A 21,497-nucleotide genomic window follows, 5' to 3' on the forward strand; every position below is an offset into this window, starting at 1 on the left:
GCACAGGCGTAGCTCTGCTCTTTTCTGCCCACTTGCTTCAGCCCATGAGGGAATTCGTACAAAGCGGGGGGGGGGGGGGGGGCAGTTAAAGCTGGTTTTTGCTATGAGCTCTGCAATGTTGTCCTGCAATGACATTTGCCCTAGCAAGGAATTATTCTCCCTCCGTCTGAGTGTTTATGTACCAAATACCTGTTCCTCTGTCTTTGTTCTCTGGTTCCTTAATCAGAAGTGCCTAGATCTTAACCAAAATCTAGGCAAAGAGCTTCTCCGAGGAGAGAAACCTGGCTGTGTGTGACTCTTGAGGGGAACTAGGAATAAACCCCAATATTTCCAAGTCATTACTGAGCAATGTCTCTGGGCTTCTCCATCTTCTGTAGCCGAGAGGCAGGGACCAGATCTCAGGAGAGAGAACTCCAGAGAATGAAACTTCTGGCTAAACCAGTGACAGAAATGTTTTCCAGCCACAATAACACACCTTGAGCCATGGGTGAGGGCAGGAGACTTGCAAGAAAGGGGGAATTTCCTTTCCATGCCCCAGAGAAATCCATTCATTTGACCAGCAGGGCTTGTGCATGAGCCCAGAGCCGCTCTAGCCCCACGGCTTAGGGAACCTCACTGCTTTTGTTTCAGTATTAAACAGCTGGAGGGATGTCTCCACTAAGAATATGTGCAATAACAAAATCATTACTCTCCCTAATTATGCTCGCTAATGTGCACTTATGGCCAGAAGACCTATTCCAGATTACTGAATTCCGTGAATTTATTAGCAAGGAAGCAGCAGAACAGGATTAGAAATCCCAAAGGTACATCATTACATAATACAGCGTGCTCATTTATTTTGACAAGCTCAGTTTAGTTTTAATTATTTATGATAATGAACTGAAATGCCTTCTCTAGGCTGTTTTGTATAAGTAATGGAGGCTTCCTGAAGTACACCACATGCATCTGCTGTTCAACATTTCCTTAGGAGTTGGACAAGAGACAGAAGATGAGGGGAAGGGTGCGGGGACATCACTAATTCCCAGACGCTAAAAATACCCACAGCAGTGCCAGAGAAACGTGCTGCCACATTGTAGGCTATCATTTGCTACTTGCTCCACATGCTTGGAATAATTCACTGCACACAAATGGTGGGCTCTGAAAGACCCTGCAATGGCCAAAGCCGCACCATCATGTATCAGTTGTAGCTCCCACAATTTACCTAAGTCATGGATTTGAGTCATGATGTTTTTCTAGGTTATTTCTTGCTACGGTCACCACTTGTGCTCTCTAATGATCCATGGTCCATTGTGTCCTGTCCCTTAGGCCCGGATGAGGACCGTGTGGCACTACTGCATCATTGCGATGCCAATGGTGTTTGCCTTTGGCACGCTGGGCACCATCACCGACAGCATCCTCACCAAGGCCGTCCCCTCCTCTGACACCGGTAAGACTCGGCAAAAAAGGTCAGACTGGTCTTTTCTCGGTTTTGAGTCCATCAGGTTCTTCCCAGCTCACACCACCGCTATCGAGCGCAGGGGCACAGTCATGGCAAATGCTCAGTTCCCCAGGAGATCTGGCTTGGCAGTTGCATGTGATGGGTGTCAGCAGAGCAGATGAACGGGGACCGGTGGTGTTAATACAGGATGAGCTTGAACAACATTGAGCAAGCATCCTGCCACCCAGTGCTCCCAGTCCCCCGCCACCTGCTGACATCCATCGTGGTGGAAGCAGTAAGGGAAGGCTCTCCCAAACTCTCCCTCCCATGGGAAGCCAAGATATGTTAAAAAAAAATAGCTGCTGCTTTTCCACCACGACGGTCACTGAGATGGCTGCTCGTTCACATCTTTTAACTTAGGGCATCTCAGGGGGGTATTCTGACTTGCCCTTTGGAAACATGTTTTGCCTGATGCAGTAATTGCCCCCCCCCCCCTACATTTTGGCCATGTCTCAATCAAAGAGTTACTGTATTTCTCTGTACAAGGTGGCTGAAATGCAGTGGTAGACACACAAATCTTTATGCCTGCATTTTTAATTCTTTTGCTGAAGAATATAAGCCTATGTTATTGTCATGGGACCTTTGCTGAGTTTGTTCTGGGATGGAGCTGGGTTAACCTGGTTTGGTGTCTTTTGCTCAACCTCTTTCAGGGTTTGCTCCCAGAGCTGCATTCTCCAGGTACCTGAGACTCTCTGTACTTCAGCTGAGCCTTTCTGGGATGCCAGCCTGCACCCTTCATCTTCCCTAGCAGCCATCTGAGCAGATACCTCTGCACAGACCCTACCGAGAATGGGAGTTATAGTTTGCACACCCCATTAGTGAAGTTTATAAAGCACTTTTGAGATGCTTGTGGATGAAGAGCTTTTCTAAATGTCACTTCAGCAGTTTATTGATAGGGCTGACCACCACATCTCCTAAAAATGCTGGGAGCCTGTGATTTCTGAGTGCGATATACTTCTACCTGGGTGGACCACTTAGTTCCCAGGGAGGTGAGGACTGGGGATGTCTCAGCCCCTCCGCTCGGCCGGGAAGAAAATCTGCTGTTTCATGAATTGGAGTGATGTTCATGCGAGGAGGGAGAGCCGGGGGGAAGGGCACCAAGCAGCTTTGGGACATACAGCCAAGCTGGAATTCATCCAGTCTCTTCTCAAAGGGGCTTTGTGAAGAAAATCAGAGCATTGCTTGGCTTTTAAAGCCCGGAGGCAGGCTTCGCTCAGAGAGGAAAATGGGTTTAGTTGCCTCACTCTGCTCCCCACTTGCGTATGTTGTTAGGTCAGCCTGCGCCTCGGCGGGATGGACGGTCCCCGCGTGGCAGGGCAGGACGGCAGGGCAGGACGGAGGCAGCCCACGGGGTGGTGCAGATGGTCAGGCGGGGGTTGTGGGACACTGGGGGAACCATGGGCTGTCCGGGGCTTTCTCCTGCCCGTCCGTCCTGGGCTGATGCCATGCCAAGTGCTACTACAAATTGCAGAGTTACAGCTGGCTCGAAACTGGGCATACCAAGGAGGGATGCTACTGGCACGGAGGATCACGACGCTGGGGGAAAACCCTGTCTCCGCCACTCCTGCCTGGCCCTCGCCTTTCAAACCGTGCTTTCTCCTTGCAATGTTTCCAAGGGAAGAGGCATCTGATGGTTTTGTGCTTGTTTTGGATGCACTCGGGCAGGGGCCAGGGCGAAGGCAGGAATGCCTGACGCAGCAGAGCCGGCGAGCTGCCTCTCCACAGCAGCTGCAGCAGTGACAGCGTGGGTGTCTCGCAGAGAAACGCGGCTATTAAAATGCCTGCCATCCGTTTCTGGCCGTGGGTGGCACCCCGCAACGGCTGCTCCACCCGTACAGCAGCTAAAAGGCTGCTCCTTGCTAGGCAAGCCCAAGACTGGCTCTGCAAAGTGAGCGTTTTGGTGGCGCGTTAGAAAGCCCCACTTTTCTAAAAGCCTGGAAATGTGGCTTTATGAAAAAGCCTCGCTGTTGCTGCATCAAAAACCTGAGCGCTAGCTTGGAACAACTTTTAGTTAATGCAAGGAAATCACACATTGAGAATTTGTCTTTGGAAACATCACTTTTGAGCCTTGCTGCTGTCTTTTCCTGATGTTTTTGCCAGCCTGGGGCCGGCAGAGCCCATGGAGGTTTTTTCGTTGGGCCGGGGACAGGCTTTCCGAGGAGCTGGAGTTTGGGCTGAGCTCAGGTGTCTGCCTCATCGCAGGGCTGGAACGGATGGGGCGTTGCAGGAGGATAACCTGTCCGCCCTTGCTAGACACTGAGTCACCATCCTTGCCTTTTAAATAGGTGCCTCGGAAAGGGAACGGTGGGACGTAGGATGGCCCCATCCCTTGCGTCCATCATCCCGCTTTCAGGACCGATCCAAGGTCGCTTCCTACCGAAGCTGATGAGTTTGCCACTTGCTCTTTGCTTCTGGCTGGGGCTTTGCGCTGAAGCACAGATAGCGGAAATGATTTCATTCGTTTCCCTTTGATATTTTTTTTCCCCTCTCCTCATCTTCAAAGGCAGGAAGGGAAAATTCTGCCCCACGTGCACGTGCTGTTCAGCTGGGCGTGCGAGCTGGTGGGAGGGCAGCCCCGAGCCCAGGGGGACTTGCATCCGGACAAGCACTCCTTGTCAACGCCGGTCCCTCCCGGAGAATGGAGGTCTTGTTTCTGCACGGAGCCCCCCACCCTCACGGGAGGGAGGGAGGAAGCCCGGCAGAGCCTCCCTGCATAACGGGCCCACGTTTCGTGATTTTATTTGCACGTCAGACGCAAAACCTTAGGAGGAGAGCTTGCAGCCAGGCAGGGCTCGGTGCATTGAACCCCCCAGCTTTGCTCAGGCTTTGCTGGTTCGAAGGCAGCCGCTGGCAGCGATGACTTAATCATTAAATTAGGCCCCGCGATTGCCCCACAGGCATGTGGCTGATCTGGGCCAGCACCATCATCTGAGCGCGGCAACAGGATGTGAGCTGGAAAGGAGAGCGAGCCAGGGCACCCAGCACAGCGGAGGGTGGGAGGAGGGACGGAGCCGCCCGGCTTGGGGAGCTGCCAGCACCCAACCCTGAAACCTGCGGGAGGGGAGGAGGGCTGGGGCAGGAGGGCAGGACGGACTCCCGGCCAGGTCAGGTCATGCCAGGTATGGGAAAAGGGGGGGAAAAAGCTGGGGAGGGAGAAAAAAAGGCAGGGAAGGTGCAGAAAGTAGGATAGTCGTGATGAAGAAGGTGAGCACGTGCGTTGGCAGAGCTGCGCAAAGTGACGCAGGAATTTTTCTGCTGACGTGATGACTTGTCCCAGTTAAAGTTCTTCCCTGAAATGAGATCCATCACATGCGCAGCTTTGCAACAGAGCTAGGGCCACGCTGCAGAGCTGAGATTTACAATGTCCCAAAGCTCGAGGGCGTCTGACACGAGGGATCTAATTTAAGCCCATTAAAGAGAAATTATCTTTCTCAGCAACATGTTGGAGAAGTGCAGAGGGAGAGCCTGGCCTTTTAAGAGGATTGATTTCTGCTCCAGAAAAAAAAAAGGAAAGGAAAAAAGTGCCTCCTCAATCATAAGAGCCAGTTTGGCAGTTGTACGTAGTAATTAGTTTAATTCAAATACCTAGAGGGGAAAAAATAATTGCAAAACCTGCCCAGAAAGTTTGGTGGTTGTGGGATGGTTCCCATTGGCAAAGGGTCAAGGCGAGGTCCCACCCATCGCCTTTGTGTTCCCATGCGCGGGAGGAGCGCTCAGCAGCGCTTCCTGGGAGATTTCCCTCTCCGCACGGCTACGCCCTCGGCTTGGGCTCATTGCACAAGTATTTTAAGCATGCTGATAAAAGCCCAGCGGTTGCTGGCCAGCATTACGTGAACACCTGGCTGCCTCTTCTCTCGCGAAGCCGGGGATCATTTCCCTGTGGCTACCCACGTTAAATATCGCACTCGGCCCCACATCTTCTTACATGCGGGACAGCATCCTCCTCATCCTTCCCAGACGCTGCTGGTCTTGTGCGGTGACAATGCCTCAACACGTGCCTTGGTGGAAAATTGATGCCAACAGCCCAAATAATCATACTGATAGCAAGAAAAATATTTGCAAATGTTATTTCAGAGCAGGGCACAAGTTTCTTGTATACACTGCCAGCCTGCCCTCCCTCCCAGTGTTGGGGGCTAATGATTTTCTGGCTGGCCAGCTATTTTCTGCTCCCCGAGTGTGATAGCTGTCCTGCACGAAGACCGCAGGGCAAAGAGCGTGGCGGGTGCACAGGGGCCAGCTTTGCATCCTGTGGGACTTCCTGGCCATCCGTCTGCGCGTGGAAAAAAAACCCTGCCCTTGCCAAACTGGAGGTGCTTCCCTGTCCGCTGGGTTCCTGTTAACGATGCAAATGGGGGAGCTGCTGGAGAGGGAACCGGCCCAACCGGGCGAAGGGCTTGCATTTCCATCCAAATTGAAATATCCGTTCTTTTTTGCAAAGGGGGGGGTGGGGAGTATCTCAAGGGGGTTCAGGCTTTATCTGTGGTTTTATTTATTCATTCTTAAAGACCTAGTTAGACCTAAGCTTCTCGCTGCTGCTAAGCCCTCGAAAGCTATTCCTCTGTCCCACAGTAGAGAATAAATGGCAATAGCAGCTCAGGTGGAACAGGGCCGTCTCAGGTAATTATGATATTGGAAGAATCTGTGTGATTTTCTTGGAAGTCTCAAACATGACCCTAGAAATTACCTCTCCATCCCTAATGCCATGCAGTAGTTACCAGCCCTGTTGGGTGCGACACTCAGAAGCATCTTCTGGGGCCAAAGGCATCCTTGGACCCTGGTGAAGGCAGTGGTGAGCACCAGCTTGCCTTTCGGGCAGCGTTACGGTTATCCAGACCACTCAGTGAAGAACTTGTGGTGGAAACTAGTCCCTCCAGGAGTCCTTAGCCTTAACAAACCCTAATTGGACCTCTATAAATTAATGCAAGAGATTATTTGAAGTGATTTTCTACTACAGCGGGGGAATACCATCAGGAATGAAGGGGATCCCACATGCTCTTATCCGCTTTTCCATCCCAAGACTTGCTCTCACCCTAACATCTGCGTGTCTCTGCCTTCTTTCTTAGGTACCATGCTTGGGATTTGCGCCTCGGTGCAGCCCTTGACCCAGACGGTGGGCCCAACCATCGGTGGAGTTTTATACAAACAATTTGGAGTCTCCTCCTTCGGCTATTTACAGCTAATTGTCAATATAGGTTTGTTTGTTTACCTCTTAAAGAGTAAAATCCCACTGAGAGAGATGAAAAGCCAGTAATTCAGCTGCAAGAAAGTAACCCCCTTACTTTTTCCATAGAAATAAAGATGTTCTTGAGGGGTTTTTTTGATTCCATAAACCTGGAATAAAACTGTTTGAACAGCACCTGCATTTCATCAATATTTGCATCTAGAGTACAGGACAGATCGGTTTCCAAAGCCATGCTGGAGCAACTGGTGGCCTTGGGACGCCGGGAACTATCAGGTCCCCCCCAGCAGCAGTGGCTGTCATTGCAGGCAATCGTTCCAGATCCTCAGCTGTTGTCAGTCAGCATTCCTGCTTGGATTCACTGAAACTACGGAGCCAGTGCCTCTGCTCTGGTTTGGCCTTTTATTTCACCACCACCCCCCCCACCCCACAACAGTACCAAGGAAAATCAGAGTAAAACACACCTGCTTTTGAGTGTCATTTTGCTACATTAAATGCACCTCTGGCGTTCTTGTGCTAGAGGGGGATCGAGGCCAAAAACTTTCAAACGCTGTGGTCAAAGGTTTGCTATATCCACAGCTCAATCATGTGCAACCCTGCCTCTGGATGAGCCTGGCGGGCAGCAGCATAGCTGCCAGCAGCATGCAAGGAGGATGCAAAGCCCCAATGTAGCACGCTGCAGTGCCAGAGTCTCCCTGCCGCGTCCAGAAACGAGGGCCAACCCTCCTTCCAGTTTGGTGGTTGGTTTTTTTTTTTTCCCTCCTGTACTGGGTCTCTTTTGCTCTTACTACAGGCTGCTTGTAATTACGTACTTTGCAACTTCCTCTAGTACAAAGTCTCCTGCAAGAATTGCACTGATATTGGGAGGGGGAAATTACCAAGTTTGGAGCATTAGTAGCGAGTACTTTGCCTGCTAAGCTCAGAGTCCTGACTGCTGGAGCCGAGTCGTGTGCCGCAGCATTGCTCTCGAGGAAGCCCAGGTTAGTTAGTGATAATTGAGCCTCACAAGACAAAACTTCGGTACTTTTATCCAAAAAATTAGCTGCTCTGTTCTCCAAGTTTCTTGGTCCGAGTGCTATAGGAAAAAAGACCATCTCTGTTCTTCCCAGTTATCCTGTAGAAATTTAACTCGATCTAGAGACTGCAGAGGCAGAGGAAGAAGAGAGAGCAAGGAGTTCAGCTTGCTTTGCTGCAAAGCTGAGGAATCCCATGGAGCGTCGGTGCTGTGTTATTCCAAAATCAAGAATCCAGTTTTCTGCCTTAGCACAGCACTAAGCTACGGGGGCCAGGGAGAGGACGCGGGGCGTTAGCAAACAGCAGCATTTTATTGTTGCAGGGAGCTCTTGCGCCTTCTGTAGCCACCATTACTCGATTATATGGGAAAGTGCTTCAAAAGGAGCACTTATCCAAGCTGTGGTAGGCTTTTCTATCTGTCTTCACCACTGACCAGAACTGGACCTCAGCACACTTTCCCTCCCTGGTTGGGAGAGGAGGTCAAACGCAGATGGGTTATCTGGGCTTTCTCCACCTCCCACTGCCCAGTCCAGGGCACCAAAAAGCTGAGCTTGCCCACTCTTTTTAAGCCACTATACCACTGCCCGCTCCACAAACACACACCAACAAAAGTTACTGCAGCCCAGAGTATAGTAATAAAAAGTGAACATTTCAAGTAATTTATTTGGAATGGACATATTAATGCAAAAGCAATATTAAGACCAGTAACTGCTGAAAGACATTCATCAAAATAAATACAAATATAGATACTACAAATAATTTAAATTGTGTTTAACACCACCAGTCAGTATTGAATCTTCCTTGCGTCTCATAAATAGAAGATAATCGTTCGCAAAGCTGTGCCACTCAAAACACGTGGACGCTTCACTAGAAGTCCTTTACGAAAGTCTTTGGTTTTTCTTTAAATGCATCTCAGGCAAAGCTCAGGGCTCTTTGCTCAGCAGCCTCAACGGGCTTGGAGAAAACCAAGCTGCTTCCAGCTCTCTTCTTTGCTTTCCTTCATTGGTACCCTGTCCCATTTCAGTCCAAGACACTTGATCTGGTTTATCATCCAGTGGTATGCTCTAAAGGCAGCAAGAGAAAGCAGGTTAGTTAAACGAACGGGACAGCGGGTTGGGAAAAAAAAAAGGGGGGGGGGGCTTTAAAGGGAGACTAAGTGTTCAGCATTAATTTTCACAGATAACGTATTTTTAGCAAATTCTGCAAGGAAAGCGCTGCCAAGTGCCATTTCTTAATTCCCCCCTAACACAGCCGTACTCCTCGGCGCCCTGCAGAAGCCCGGCTCCCACCAGAAATTCCCGGCGATGCATGGGGAAAGGGGGAGCGAGCCCCGAAAGCTCCTGCGCTGAAGCGGCCGGGCAGCACGTCCCGGTTTCGGGGTGCGGGCCGGCAGCGAGCCGGAGAGGAGGCGGCGGAGGGGGCCGCGGGGTCCCTCCGGCAAGAAAAGGGGGTGAGCGGGGCGGGGGGAGTCCCCGCCGCCCTTCCCATTTCCCAGAGCGGGCGGGGGGGTAACGGACCCCGAAGACTGAAGAAACGCGAGAGCCGAGAGCCCAGGCAGGAGCGCGTCGGGGCGGCGGAGGGGCTCACCTGGGGCCGGGCCGGCCGGGGCGGGGGGCGGCGGCGGCTCAGGGCGCCCGGGCCAGCCGCCGCTCCTGGGCGCCCGCCGCCTGCTCCATCTCCTGGCGGCTCTTGAAGTCCTGGATGGCCCGCTTGTTCTGGAAGTCGATGAGGGCCATGGTGATGGAGGCGTTCCAGCAGCTCTGGTCCGGGCACCGAAAGTCAATCTCCTTGCGGTCCTTGGTGACGATGGTGAAGTAGATGTACTTGCCCGTGCGCTCCACGCAGTCCACCTTGAGGATGGAGCCGAAGCCCAGCTCCTTGCCCTTGGCCCGCTTGTGCCCGTCGGGGAAGAGGCTGAGGCTGTCCTTGGTCAGCACCACCAGCTTCTTCTTCCACAGCTGGAAAAGGCTGTCGCTCCGCTTCTCCAGCTCGCCCTCGCGGATCACCTCGGCTTGCATCTTCATCCTCCCTCCCCGGCGGCTGCGGCTGCGGCTCCTGCTCCTGCTCCGGCTCCGACTGCGGCTGGGGCGGCGATGACCGAGCCTCGCCGCGACGGGAACAATTTATTGCAATGAATCAGCGCCGGGCGCCTTCCGGTGCCTCCCCCGGGGAGCCCGGCCCGCCGCCCCCTCGCCGCCCCGCCTCCCGCCCGCCCCCCCGGGCCGCGCTCCCCGCCCCGCGGCGCTGGGCTGCGGGCAGCGGGGGGGTGGGCGGGGAGGGGAGCGGGGGGGGGGGCCGGGAGGGTGCCGGGGGGACAGCGGCCACCCGGTGAGGGGACCCCGCTTCTGCCCCCCCCGACCCCCGCCCGCCGTGTGTTTCCTCTGCCCGGCAGGGCTAGCCCCCGCGGTGAGGATGGGGCCGCGCTGAGCTGAGGCACCCCCAGCTTGCCCCCCCGAGCGCTGCCTGCCGTTTCTCAGGTCCGCGCCGGGGTACGGGATGCTCCCAAAACCGCGGTCCTGTGGGCCTGGAACCGGGCGTCTCGGCCACGTTGAGTCTGGCCTGGCACCATCCCCCCCGAGGGGTCCCAGCCCCACCCGTGGTGGGCCACTGCCATCTCCCGTGGGCATCTGGTTTGAGCCCCAGGCCCTGGTCACCCCGAGAGGCTCAGCCGGGACCCGGCCAAGCCCGCCGGCTTCATCCGAGGCCCCTCGTCCAACCGGCTCTGCACCGTCACCATCAGCCCTTCCTGCGTCCTTTCCTCAGGGCACCCCACCTCGCCAGCTTTGCGTTAACGCTGCTCACCCTTATCTTTTTTGTCGTCCCCTGCAATCATTGGATTTACCCCATTTTCTTCCCCCCAGCCCACTCTCTCCTCCCAGGGAAGGCACCGCAGTTCGTTATAGTCTGGCCAGTGCCCAGCGCCACGGGGAATTCAGTAAAGGCCGTGGTGGCTGGAGGTGCTAAGAAGCACGTGCAAGCCTGCGGTCCCTTCCTCCTTTTGTCACCCTTTTACAATAGTTGACACAAGGCTGACCCAGCTTCCTAGCCACTGCCTCGGTGCTGCAGCCAAGGGCAGGCAGGGCTGCGCTTAATGAACTTATTCACGCTGTTTCTAAAGCAGTATTTGCTTAGCTACGTTCTTTGTGCAGCATCACCCTTTGGACTTTGAGCCCTGTTCCCCTCCGTCATCTTTCTTGGATGACCGACCCCTCTATAGGTGTTTGCAAGCCAAACCTCAGAGGTGAGCTTACAAAGCAACGCCTGGCCCCTTTGAAGAGCTTGGCAGTGTTCCCGGGGACTTCAGCAGGGTCAGAAGCCCATTCCCAGGAACAAATCAGAGCTACAGCCAAACCTGTTTCCGCTGCAAATCACTCATCGGCTGGAGTATATGGCCATGCTTTGATAATTCGCAGCAGCATGCACATCTGTGGAGAGGGCCAGGACAACGGTGGGGGCTGTGCGATGCTCTCGGGGTTGATGAATGAGCCGGGAATGGTTTGGCTGAGCTTCGCAGGGTGGGATGAGCTGGGCACCGCTCTGGGAAGACCATGCTGGCCATCACTGCCCGTGGGGTGGGGGAGCGGCTGCAGACCATACACGTAGCTGTGTCCTGGCATATGAAAAGCTGCAGGCTTTTCCCTGAAAGCCAACGCGACATCTCACTTTTTAGTGTGATCTAGTTTGTTTCAGTGAGGGGAACTGCCCGCATTGTCTTACAATTAGGCTGCACGTCTACATTTTCTGGACAAATGCTGGTCTGCTCTGTAAAACAAGTTCCTGCCCAAAAGGCCCCATAAGAATAAGGGAGCTGGAGCCAGCCAGGAGCAGAGCTGGATCTTAAGCAAAAATAATTATGATATTTTTAATTGGGCTCCAAAATACAACAGGGAATGGTCTTTGTGCACAGGAAATGGGACACCACTTCAAAAAGAGCAAAAAAACAAAGCAGCAGCTCAGGAGCATACAAGGAACATCTGGAGGAAGGCTCCCGGTGTGGAAAGGCTGCAGGACTTGGCATGTTTGTGCACACCTTGCTTCAAAAGGTCCGGTAAAAAAAACTGAATTCGCTTTTAAATGAAACTCGCATGTGTGGATGCGGGGTCAGCAGCCTGCTTTGGTCTCTCTCTTTCCGCTTTTGCTTTCATCTGAGTGCTTTTTCTTACGCATTTATCCATCATTTTGCAAAATTCAAAGCCTCCCACAGCTGTCACCACAGTCAACTTGTCTTAGCACTGGCCAAATTAGAAAACTGCTAGAAAAATAAAAGATTATTAGGAAAAAAATGTGAAAAAAATTGTTCACAAAAGCTAGGTTCTTGCTTAACTGGGACCCTAGTTTCCAATCTATGTTCATTGTAGGAAGGGTCCACTTTTTTACATAGCATGGGCTTGTTAAGTCAATAACCACATAAAAGGAAAGGCCAGTGCATTAAAATACCGTAATTTTAGGTCTCTGGCATTGTGACTGTGCAAAAATTCCATAAAGTAGGTTTTAAAACCCATTTACTGAGACAGAAAGCAAAGGTGACTCTAACTGAACCCAAAGTGGGCAGCAAAGTCGAATCATGGGCAATCTCCTACGGGAATATGTCTTGGGAAAGAACTGAGAGCTTCAAGGAGCTCGGAGCAATCTGACCTGGGAAACATGGCAATTGCTTACAAGTAGCACAGCCCTAATGCTAGTGCATGCCATGGCAGCTGATCACTATTGTTACAAGTATATAGCACTAGCTTTGCTTGCAAAAAGAAAAAATATGTATATTGCCTTATTTTTTGAATAATGAGGGTTAATAACTTAGGTGAGGAGCTGACAGCAGAGTGCTAATTTCATCGCCAGTGTGCTGGAGGAGAGGGGTAAGAGATGCGATGCAGTCCTGCGCCGTACCCTGACACCGAAGCTTGGGACAAGCTTGGGACGAACGTCACGGGGAGGTTTGAGTACGTGTAGGTAGTGGGTGGCTTTGATAATTAAGGGCCGTGACCCAGCTTTAGCTAATAGGAGCTCTGGATGATTGCAGTTCAGGTGACTGCTGCTGTCTCTGTCCAAGCTGGGGCTGGCGGCTGGGAGAAACCTGTCGCTGCCATTAGTTTGGGTTTGGTTTGTTTAGTTGTGTTACCAGCGAGAGCAAGAGAATAGATTTTTTTTCTTGCAACCCACCACATCACCATGCCTCAGCAGCGTGTGAGCTCCCAAATACAACTACCGTGGCTGCCATTAAAAAAGTTCGTCAGGCACCAGCCCTTCGTTACCCCCTGCATACAAGAAATCTGCAGGAATTTGAAAATTTAGGAATTTGTCTCTCTTCGTAGAAAGAGAGGAAAAATAACACAATGGGGAGTGTTTACCAGGGGGAGGTGATGGGAAATGCACTGACACGCATTCACTGGGGCCTCATCCCACGTGGCCATCTCCCTCTTCCCACGCTCACTGCGGATGCCGGTACCACCTTCCGCTTCGCCCCAAAGCAATTTCTATTCTAGTAAGGGCATTTTTAAAAGCCTACGTGGTGATTTGGCATGAAAGTGTTGTTTCAGCCCTCTCCCAGGTGAAGGGAATAGCATTGGGTCGCTGTGGGGGGACGCTTGTACATGCATGTGTGTGTTGTGTACAGGGATTTTATTTCTACAGGTGCGGGACGGGGTGGCCGCACTCAGCTATGATGGATGGGCTGGTGGCGCCAGCTTTTGCAGAATGGGTGGCTGGGTCTGCCACGGCACATGTGCCTTAAGTGAGCACCTGCTCCAGAGAAGGGATTCGATCATCATTTCAGAGTCTGAGGCATCATATACCCTGCTGCTGGCAACATAGGGTTGCCTTAGCTACATGAGTCATGGTAACAGCACAGCAGCCGCGCAGGCGCTGCCAGGAGCAGCCCACGGTCTGAGGTCAAGGCTGAGGATGGGTAGGGCTCACACTGAGGAAAAAGGCAAAAAAAAGGGGGTTGGGGGATTTACTTCCTCTGCAGCTCTCCCCACATGCCCATCGGCAGGACCTGCTAGCTTTCCTGCGGTATTTAGCAATGCCTTTAGACCGCCAAGGTCTCCGGCTGGCCCCAACATCGCGTCTGCCTCGCAAGAGGTGCAGAAGCTCACGCTGCAGCTATCGGCCATTTCAGGGTACCAGCGTTCCTGCTGCCATCATGTTTTTATTCCCACTGCCGCTCTGTAATCCTGGAGATGTGCAGCTCCTCTCTGAACAGTCTGTCCTTGTAGAAGCACCTTAAGTTACACTGGCATCTCAGCAGCAGAGAAAAGTGGAGACTCAAGGCTGTATAACTTTTTCTATTATAATGATTTAAACAGGACATCTGTAGGGAAAAAAGCTAGTTTACAGGATTGACATTGTAATCCTGCCAGCTGAAGTCGATAAGTAACAGAGAAACATATGCTCTTGCATTGTAAATTGTTGCCCTCCAAGTTCATATTAGGGCCTAGCTGTACCCACAGGCATGTACGGCTAGAGCTCAGTATAGTGACCACCAGGTCTCCTAGGAAACTTGTACTCAAAACCCCCCTAAATAGTGTAACTGAAGGGTGTGGGTTGCTACTGCAGAAAGGTTGTGAGGAGCAGTGCTTTTTTTCATGCTCTTCACATATTTTTTCACATTTTTATACTCATTAAAATGTTTGGGGGTTTTTATTAGACTATTCCAGAATACCTCTGAAAAGTTTTTTGTTATAGTTCCTTATTATTCTTCTCCTTCACAAATGTCCTGGGACAAACTGGTGCCCTTGGGTCCCCCCCAAACCCCACTGGTCAGGTGGTGGGTGCCTGTCCCTCTGCAGGTGGGACGTCCTGGAGGGACGTGGAGCCCATCAGGGGCATCTGCCCAAGGTGAAGACACCCTGTGAGGGGGCTCGATCTCACTTTGGGGTGGGTGTTCAGGTCTTTCCATGAGCACAGAGGGAGCTCAGGTACTTCACGCCAAGATGGCCAAGTTCAGGTGAAGCAGCTCTTCTCGTAGGGGCAGTTCGCTTAGAAAGGTCTCAGCCAGGGAGATGAAGGCCACCGAGGCTGGTTGTTTAATGATTACCGCAAATGAAACACAGCAAGGCTGGAGCTTTTGGGTTAATTTAAACAAGGACAGCAGCGGAAGCATCTTTGCTCAATCTGTGAGAATTTTTTCATACTGTACGCAAGCCATGCATTAATCAGCAATATCACGTAGCTCTGCTTGCCCAATTTACTAATATTTATCTGACTAAGACTCTTTTTTTCCTAAGCAGCTTGAAATGTCTCATCCCACTGACTCAGTGTGTTACCATTACATGTCATGAACTGCTGCAGACAGTCATGGAGCAGGCGTGAGGGGCTGGGGAAAAAAGATGTCATTTCCAGTAAGCCGGCCCTTGGTTGTGCTCTGAAGGAGACAGCCAAATAAGGGTGGGTAGGTATGTGCCAACTCAAACCTGCTTAGGAGGACTTCAGGCACTTAAGTTCAATACTGGGATTAAGAATTAGCGGGGGGGCTGTTTTGCTCTGTCTCTCCCCAGCAGCCTGGGCGTGTCCATGCGTGTAGTACATTCCCCACTCTCGGACATCGTGTAGGTGTTTAGTTTGGTTACCAAAAAAAAAGGAAAAAAAAGGCTTGTGTTACCTGGTCTTTTGAGCTGTTGGTCATGCAGTTCCCTGCTTTGGTCCTCCACCTAATACACATATTCTTGAGTCTCTCGGCCTGATTTCAAGCCCATATGGCAGAATTACAACAGGTGGAAAGTTGCTGCAAAGTCCATGTGTAGCTGGGCACGGCTTGGCTCCCGGAGGTGCCCGGATGCATCCTCACGTAGGCAAGGCGGGTGTTGACCCAACAGGTTGGGTTTGGTCCAGGACTGCTGTCTAAATGCTAGCAGACCTGGATACAGTCTGTTCTCACGATCGTCTTCACGATGCAGCTTGCTGAGCATCATAGGGGGATGCATGAATACCTTGAGTCTTATGTCAGCGGGGAAGGGAGAGCCCCATCGCATGGCTGCTGTAGGACCCATGGTGACTCAGTACTTCCCCTTCAATAAAGACTTCTGCTGCGAGCATGGGAAGACTAGTGGCTTGCCAAGCACTGCCCTGAACTATGCGGTTATTTACTGGCCCTTTTGAATGCCGTCAACATTTTTTCATGTCTAATGAGTTCAGGAGATGGTTTAGGCTACAGCTCACGATTTTAAAATGACGGGACGTTCCCCATCTGAAGCGTTCATTTTCCCAAACCAAGTCTGTTGGGATAAATATTTGGGATATCTTTATTTTGCAGCAGCAGTAATAAATGTCTGAGACCTCAGCCCTGACTGATGCTGATGTGCTCTTTGCATATGAAGTCTCCGGTGATTACAGCTCATGCCATTCAGCCTGACATTGCCTGTCTGCTACCAGCCAGCCTTTTATTACCCTGGTGTGCTACAGCAATAACATTTACTGGAGATTATAAAGGGCCAGGCCTTGTAGTAACATGCTGACACCACATGCCGAACTGAAGGTCACTGCTCTGGATAACCTGCCCTTTCAAAATCTGCAGAGATCAGTCAAGTGGCTTTTAACCATCTTTTTCCCATTTTTTTCTATGTGTGGAGACTCCAGCAGGTCCAGTGCTGACAAGGGCATACGAGCGGGATGTCCTGCGTCACGTCTGAGTGCACCACTGCGCTGTGCTGCCTGGCGTCAGCATGACATGTCCCGGCTGTCCTGCCGGTGGATGATTGAGCTCCCTGCTTGGCACATCCTCCTGGCCCTGCTTTCTGCTTTTTGCCAGGTTTTTTTCTCTGAACTAACAGTTTGCAAACTTTAAGAGTAAACACTGAAAGGCGTCGCAGCACCGCCTAACCACAACATCAGCAAACTTGAGGGAGCTGGGGGAGAAATGAGGTCATGGTACTGTCCAGATTCGGGATGTTTGCTGTCTCCAGGTGGGCTGGAGAGCCATCACAAACAAAACCCCCCAGTGCATCATTCCCAGCAGTGGCCGGGGCCGGGCTGTGGGGAGGAGCTGGAGGGGGAAGAGCATCCTTTCCCTCCTGGGCAGCCGGCGTGCGCAACAGGACAGGCGGTAGCACTGATGTCATGTTTCACACTGTCCTTTGGCCGCCAAATTTTTTTTTCCAAAGCTGGGACACTGCATTGTGGCAAATATGAAGGGAAGCAGGTTTTGGTGCCAGCTGTCCTCTCCTGAGACTTTCCGCCTCCTTGCCAATGTTCCTGCTGCCGTGACCTTTACCTGCTACCATTACCCTGCTGCTCCCCCGCTAAACGCACACCCGTGGCCAACTCTCCACCAGTGCAGCCGGTGGGAACTGAGGATGCCACGTTGCCTCACTGAAAGTGCATGGGGAGGCTGGAGGGAAATGCGTGTCTGATATGGTGGATTAAAAACCCCAAAATACTCTCCATGCATGAGCTTCAGGGGCCTCAGTGAAACCCAGAAACCGTGGAAGACAAAAAAAAAGTCCTAAAACTATGGGATAAAAAGGAGAAGGGGAATCAGCAATGTGTATTTTTCCAGTTTTGATTGACTTTCCCAAATCTAACCCAGCCCTGATGTATTTCCCCACTCCAACCACCAGATAAAAGGGTATGGGGTGAGTTCCACAGCCCTGAGCCACAGAATTTTGTGTGTATAAACTCCAGGTGCCACCCAATTTGTACCTGTCCTTTGCCTTTTGGGTCACACAGCGGGGGATAGCGGCAGCCCGCTTACTCCACAGTGCCCAAGTTAGCATTTGCTGCTGGGGCTAACTCGTGAAAGCCAAACTTTCTTTTTTCCTGCCAGTTACTCAGCCTGTCTCATGTTCAAACACCCAGCCCCACCTCGACAAATATTTGCAATAAGTAGCTCAGGGCATGTCCCAGCCTTGGTCCTGGGGCCGAGCCCAGCTGTCCTGCTGTCACTCGGGCTGGGCTGCGGGCTGGGGCGAGCATCAGTGATGCCGTTATTCTCCTCCTGACAGTCCCCATGCCGCTTGGCTGAACCAGGAGGTGGGAAAGGGAAATCCTAAGTCATAAAAAGTTGAGGGTTTGATTTTTTTCAGCTCTGTTAAAGAAACCACAGTTCGGTGGCAGGGAGAAATGGGTTTGCAGAAACCTCTGCGTGTTTTGTGCTGAGAGTAAAAGCCAGCCCTTTTGGAGATGGGCACGAGCCTGGTGGCCCAGGGGCAGCCTGTGCAGGTGCTGCTGGAGGCACCAGTGACCGCACCCTTTACGAGTGGAAAAAAAAGATGAAAGGAGAAAGTTTGTGATAAAGCAGGGAGGCAGTTAAGGGGAGGAAATGAGGGCAGTCAGCACGTAACCTTGGCCGGGCTCTGCTCCCTGGGGACAAGCCAAAAATAAATTTCCCTGGAGCCAAGGCAGCCAGCACCCAGGTAAAAGTCCCTGCACAATGAGCAGGGACAAAGCAGCCACGGCACGCACGGGGGATCCGAAAGGGCAGAGATGTATCGCTAGGCCAAGGGCATCCCGCTGCTACTGGAGGTGGCTTTGTCCCCCCTTCCCGGGGGTTTCCTCAGGAGCCTGGCACCCACACTTTCCCCTTCACGTGCCCTCCATCAGCTCAGTGGGGCTCTAGCCCGGTGCCTGGTACAGCTGTGGCGGGAAAAGTTATTTTCATTGAGCTGAAACTACAGGAACCCTTCCAATGCTGCATAATAGCTTAAAACACAGAAACCCCCTTACTGTGGTGTAATCGTTGAGTGCTCGCTGGGCCAAATGTCATAAAAGCTTAGCTATTAACCCCAAATTAGTTGTGTCCTCTAGAAGAGGGATCCCCTCTGCGAGAAAAGACCACCCCAGGATGGGTTTATCCAAGCTTTTCTGCAGGTGTTTTAACCAGAGGGGATAAAGCTTTGAATTCCTTGTTTCTTCGATCTATTTATTGACCATTGGATATTTAAAGTATTGAGTCCTGCTGGCCGGCCAGCCTTCGGAGTCAGGAAATAACCTCGAAACGGAGCAAAACGAGTTAAATACCTTGGCAGGCAGCCAGGATGACTAAGTCATTCTTCCAGCCTTACTGGAGCAGGAGTCAAAGTCAGGGAGCCAGACACATTTCCCATAACTGGAAACCCTTGGCCAGAACCGCGAGATCCGGGGCTGCAGCAGAAGCTGTGGCGGGCTGCAGGCGCCCGGTGGGGCCACAGGAAGGGCAACTCCAGAAGGGAGATGCACATCCGTGAGTGAGTGTGCTTCGCAAAAAAGAAACCAATGACCAGAAATAGCAAATCATGCATTTGGCCAAAATAGTGGCAGACGATGCTGGAGTTTCTGACACAGACACTGCCAGCCCGGTTTCATTGCCAAGGTCTTTCTAAAAGCCTCTTCAGGCTCACACAGGTACCTCCCTATCCTTAGCTTTTCTTACAAGACCCTGAAGTGCGAAGCTATGTGAGAGCAGGCGGAGAAATGTTTGATTGAAAGGCGTCCATCTCCTTTCTTCCTTCTGCTCTGGCCATGGAGGAGGGATGAGGCAGCGCCTGTTGTTTGCCCGGCCGTTGCCAGGACCACTCATTCCCTTCCCTTCTGGACAGGACTTACTTACTTATCTGCGGCCACTCCAGCAATGCACGACAACAGACAAGCACCCTGCGGGGAGCCGTGCAGGTGCTTCACCACCCACGGCTTATTTAACCACCCTATTGGCGCCGCTCGGCTCACAGCACCACCAAAAAGCATCATCATCATCATCGGACGCTGCTGGGAAACAGGCAATGGAAGAAGAAAACTGGGCGGTCGCCCCTGGCATCGCTTGGACTGGTCCCCTGGGTGGAGGTCTCCCTGGCATTGGGGGTTTTTTTGGCTCTGGCTACCCCCTGAGCACATTTCTTTGCAGTGCACCCAGCCCAGCCTCTCCCATGGCTGATAAAGCTTGACCTTTATCTTTGGTGACTCATGGCTGCTCCTGCTTCACTTATGCGTCAAGGGCCGGTTGCCTCCTCCATGGGAAAGCTCCTAAGTAAGTGTTGACCAGGGGCAGGAGGAGCACAGCCACACCTGCGCCCAGAAATCCCCTTTAGCCACGATCATTCAATCACTTATCGCCCTCTGGTACCTCGCTCACTGCTTCTGCTGCTCCTCTCACGGCATAAAGCCAGGCTATAACGGTAGTGCCACGGGACAATTTGCTTCACCCTGCTCAGAACTGAAAGGCGATTGCATCGACATGATTATTAATTAAAAATAAAAATCCTCTCTTATTTATGCCACAGGCCATCACCAGATGACCAAGGTCCCGGCTGGCTGGAGTCATTGCAACTTTCCCAACCCCTGAAAGGCATCTCTGGGTGTCCCAGTGCAGTGGGGCAGCTCATCCCCATGCTGCCCCCAGTTCGGGAATGGGGACACCTGGACATGCCGCCCAGCTGTGTGGTGCTGGGGACTTTGGGTGTTTTCCAGCAGAGGGAAGGGAGGTCCCCAGGTCGGGGTGAGATGCTCGGGAGCACCACAGCCCTGTGGGAGGTGTGGGGTGTTGTGTTGCCACGGAGGAGAAACACCCTCCCAGGCACGGTGTGTGCCTGGTAAATCACTGCCCCGCGCTGCCACCACAATGGGCAGTGGGGGGAGATTTGATATTTCACCCCAGGTTTCTTACAGCCATGTCTTTTCCCAAAGGCTATTTATTTCTGTGCGCACACACATTGCATATGCGCAGAGACCAGCACTGTCCACACAGGGTACCAAGGCAGGAGCCTGGGAACCCCTTGCCTCCATGGCTACACCAGCACGCCGGCCACAGGTGATAGCTGTGCACGGATGAGGATGAGGATGAGGATGAGGATGAGGACAACGATGAGGAGGGGGCTGCCCCAAAGGAAGGGCAGCTGCTCAACACCACTGACACAGAGCACTCTGCTCCCCAGCCTGAAATACAGGAGGATGGTTTTATTTTCATTTCCCACAAGCAGTTGCTGCAAGTCACCTTGAATCATAAGTGATTTCTCATCCAACAGCAATGAGAGAAGAGGGAAAAAGGCCTTAACCTGGTGAGAAAGCCGGGAACAGCGATGGGGGGCGCAGCTGTCCCTGCGGGAGTGGGACTGCATTTCTCTGGGAGATCAACACGTTGTTGGTCACTGCAAAAAAGACCCCTCCGCAAAGCCAGGGTGTGATCAATGATAGCTGTGGGCATCGAGGCCGATGAGCTTTTGGTGAGCATCTGGGACCCCGGGGCAAAGGGAGCAGGAAGGCAGGGAGAGGGTTTGTGTTTGTGGCGGGCTGGCAGGGAGCCTGGAGTGGGATCTCAGCCCTGACCTTCAAAGGGAGGAGGCTGCTGGCTGGTGGACCCGTCCCAGCTCTTGCATGTTGCTCCCATCTGGGTGTTTAAAAAAGCAGGTTTCACTTCTCTTTGGTTAAAGGCAACCTTGTTCTTCCATCTGGCGCAGGGCTGGGGCGGCCGGTCGGCAGCAGCAGGGTGACTCAGCCCGCCCACGCAGCAGCTTGCCATCCAGCCCCAGCTATATTTGCCGAGCAGGTGAATCAGTCATTGCACAGAAAGACCTTGGCCCTTGCCTTCTTTCCCTTTTTTTTTTTTTTTTTTTTTCCCTCCCCTTTTTTTTTTTTTCCCTTCCCCTCCCTGGAGCCACACTCCTCTGAGTGCTCCCTCCCTGCCTGGGGCCGGGGCAGCCTGGCCGGCAGCTCGGTGGTCCCGGGGCTGCCTGCCCCTGCAAGCCGAGGGCAAGTCCGGCAGAGCCGGCCAGGGGCGGATGAAATGACGAGAGCGCAGCACAGCCACAAAGCCGCCGGGTTTTTTTTCTTAATAATTTTTTTATCTCTGGCAGGAGGAAGTCGTAAAGCGATTACCTTTCATTGAAACACAAGGAGGAAGGACAGACATCCCAGTGCACGGGACCG

At 52.4% G+C, this 21,497-nt stretch overlaps 2 protein-coding genes across 4 annotated transcripts in view; one reads left to right on the forward strand and one right to left on the reverse strand.

Moving 5' to 3' along the window:
• SLC22A18 (solute carrier family 22 member 18) overlaps window positions 1-6,833 on the forward strand; it is a 62,894-nt gene extending 56,061 nt beyond the window's left edge. For all 3 annotated transcript variants that reach the window (XM_030039824.2, XM_030039822.2, XM_041129347.1), the window contains 2 exons: window positions 1,306-1,426; window positions 6,541-6,833. In XM_030039824.2, coding sequence (XP_029895684.1) covers window positions 1,306-1,426; window positions 6,541-6,728 — 309 coding nt within the window. In that variant the 3' untranslated portion in view covers window positions 6,729-6,833. The remainder of the gene's footprint in view (window positions 1-1,305; window positions 1,427-6,540) is intronic.
• A 1,482-nt stretch (window positions 6,834-8,315) lies between these two features.
• PHLDA2 (pleckstrin homology like domain family A member 2) lies at window positions 8,316-9,826 on the reverse strand. The gene is made up of 2 exons (XM_030039825.2): window positions 9,258-9,826; window positions 8,316-8,734 (listed from the first exon to the last, which is right to left on the reverse strand). Exon 1 carries the CDS (start codon window positions 9,692-9,694, stop codon window positions 9,296-9,298), a length of 399 nt encoding a protein of 132 aa, XP_029895685.1. The 5' UTR covers window positions 9,695-9,826; the 3' UTR covers window positions 8,316-8,734; window positions 9,258-9,295.
• Between the last annotated feature and the right edge of the window lie 11,671 nt (window positions 9,827-21,497).

This window comes from Aquila chrysaetos, chromosome 16 (genome assembly GCF_900496995.4).
Source record: "Aquila chrysaetos chrysaetos chromosome 16, bAquChr1.4, whole genome shotgun sequence".
Lineage (NCBI taxonomy): Eukaryota > Metazoa > Chordata > Aves > Accipitriformes > Accipitridae > Aquila > Aquila chrysaetos.

Bases quoted from the DNA above. Each gene is read 5' to 3' on its own strand.
- PHLDA2 (XM_030039825.2), bottom strand. From the start codon at position 9,694: ATGAAGATGCAAGCCGAGGTGATCCGCGAGGGCGAGCTGGAGAAGCGG.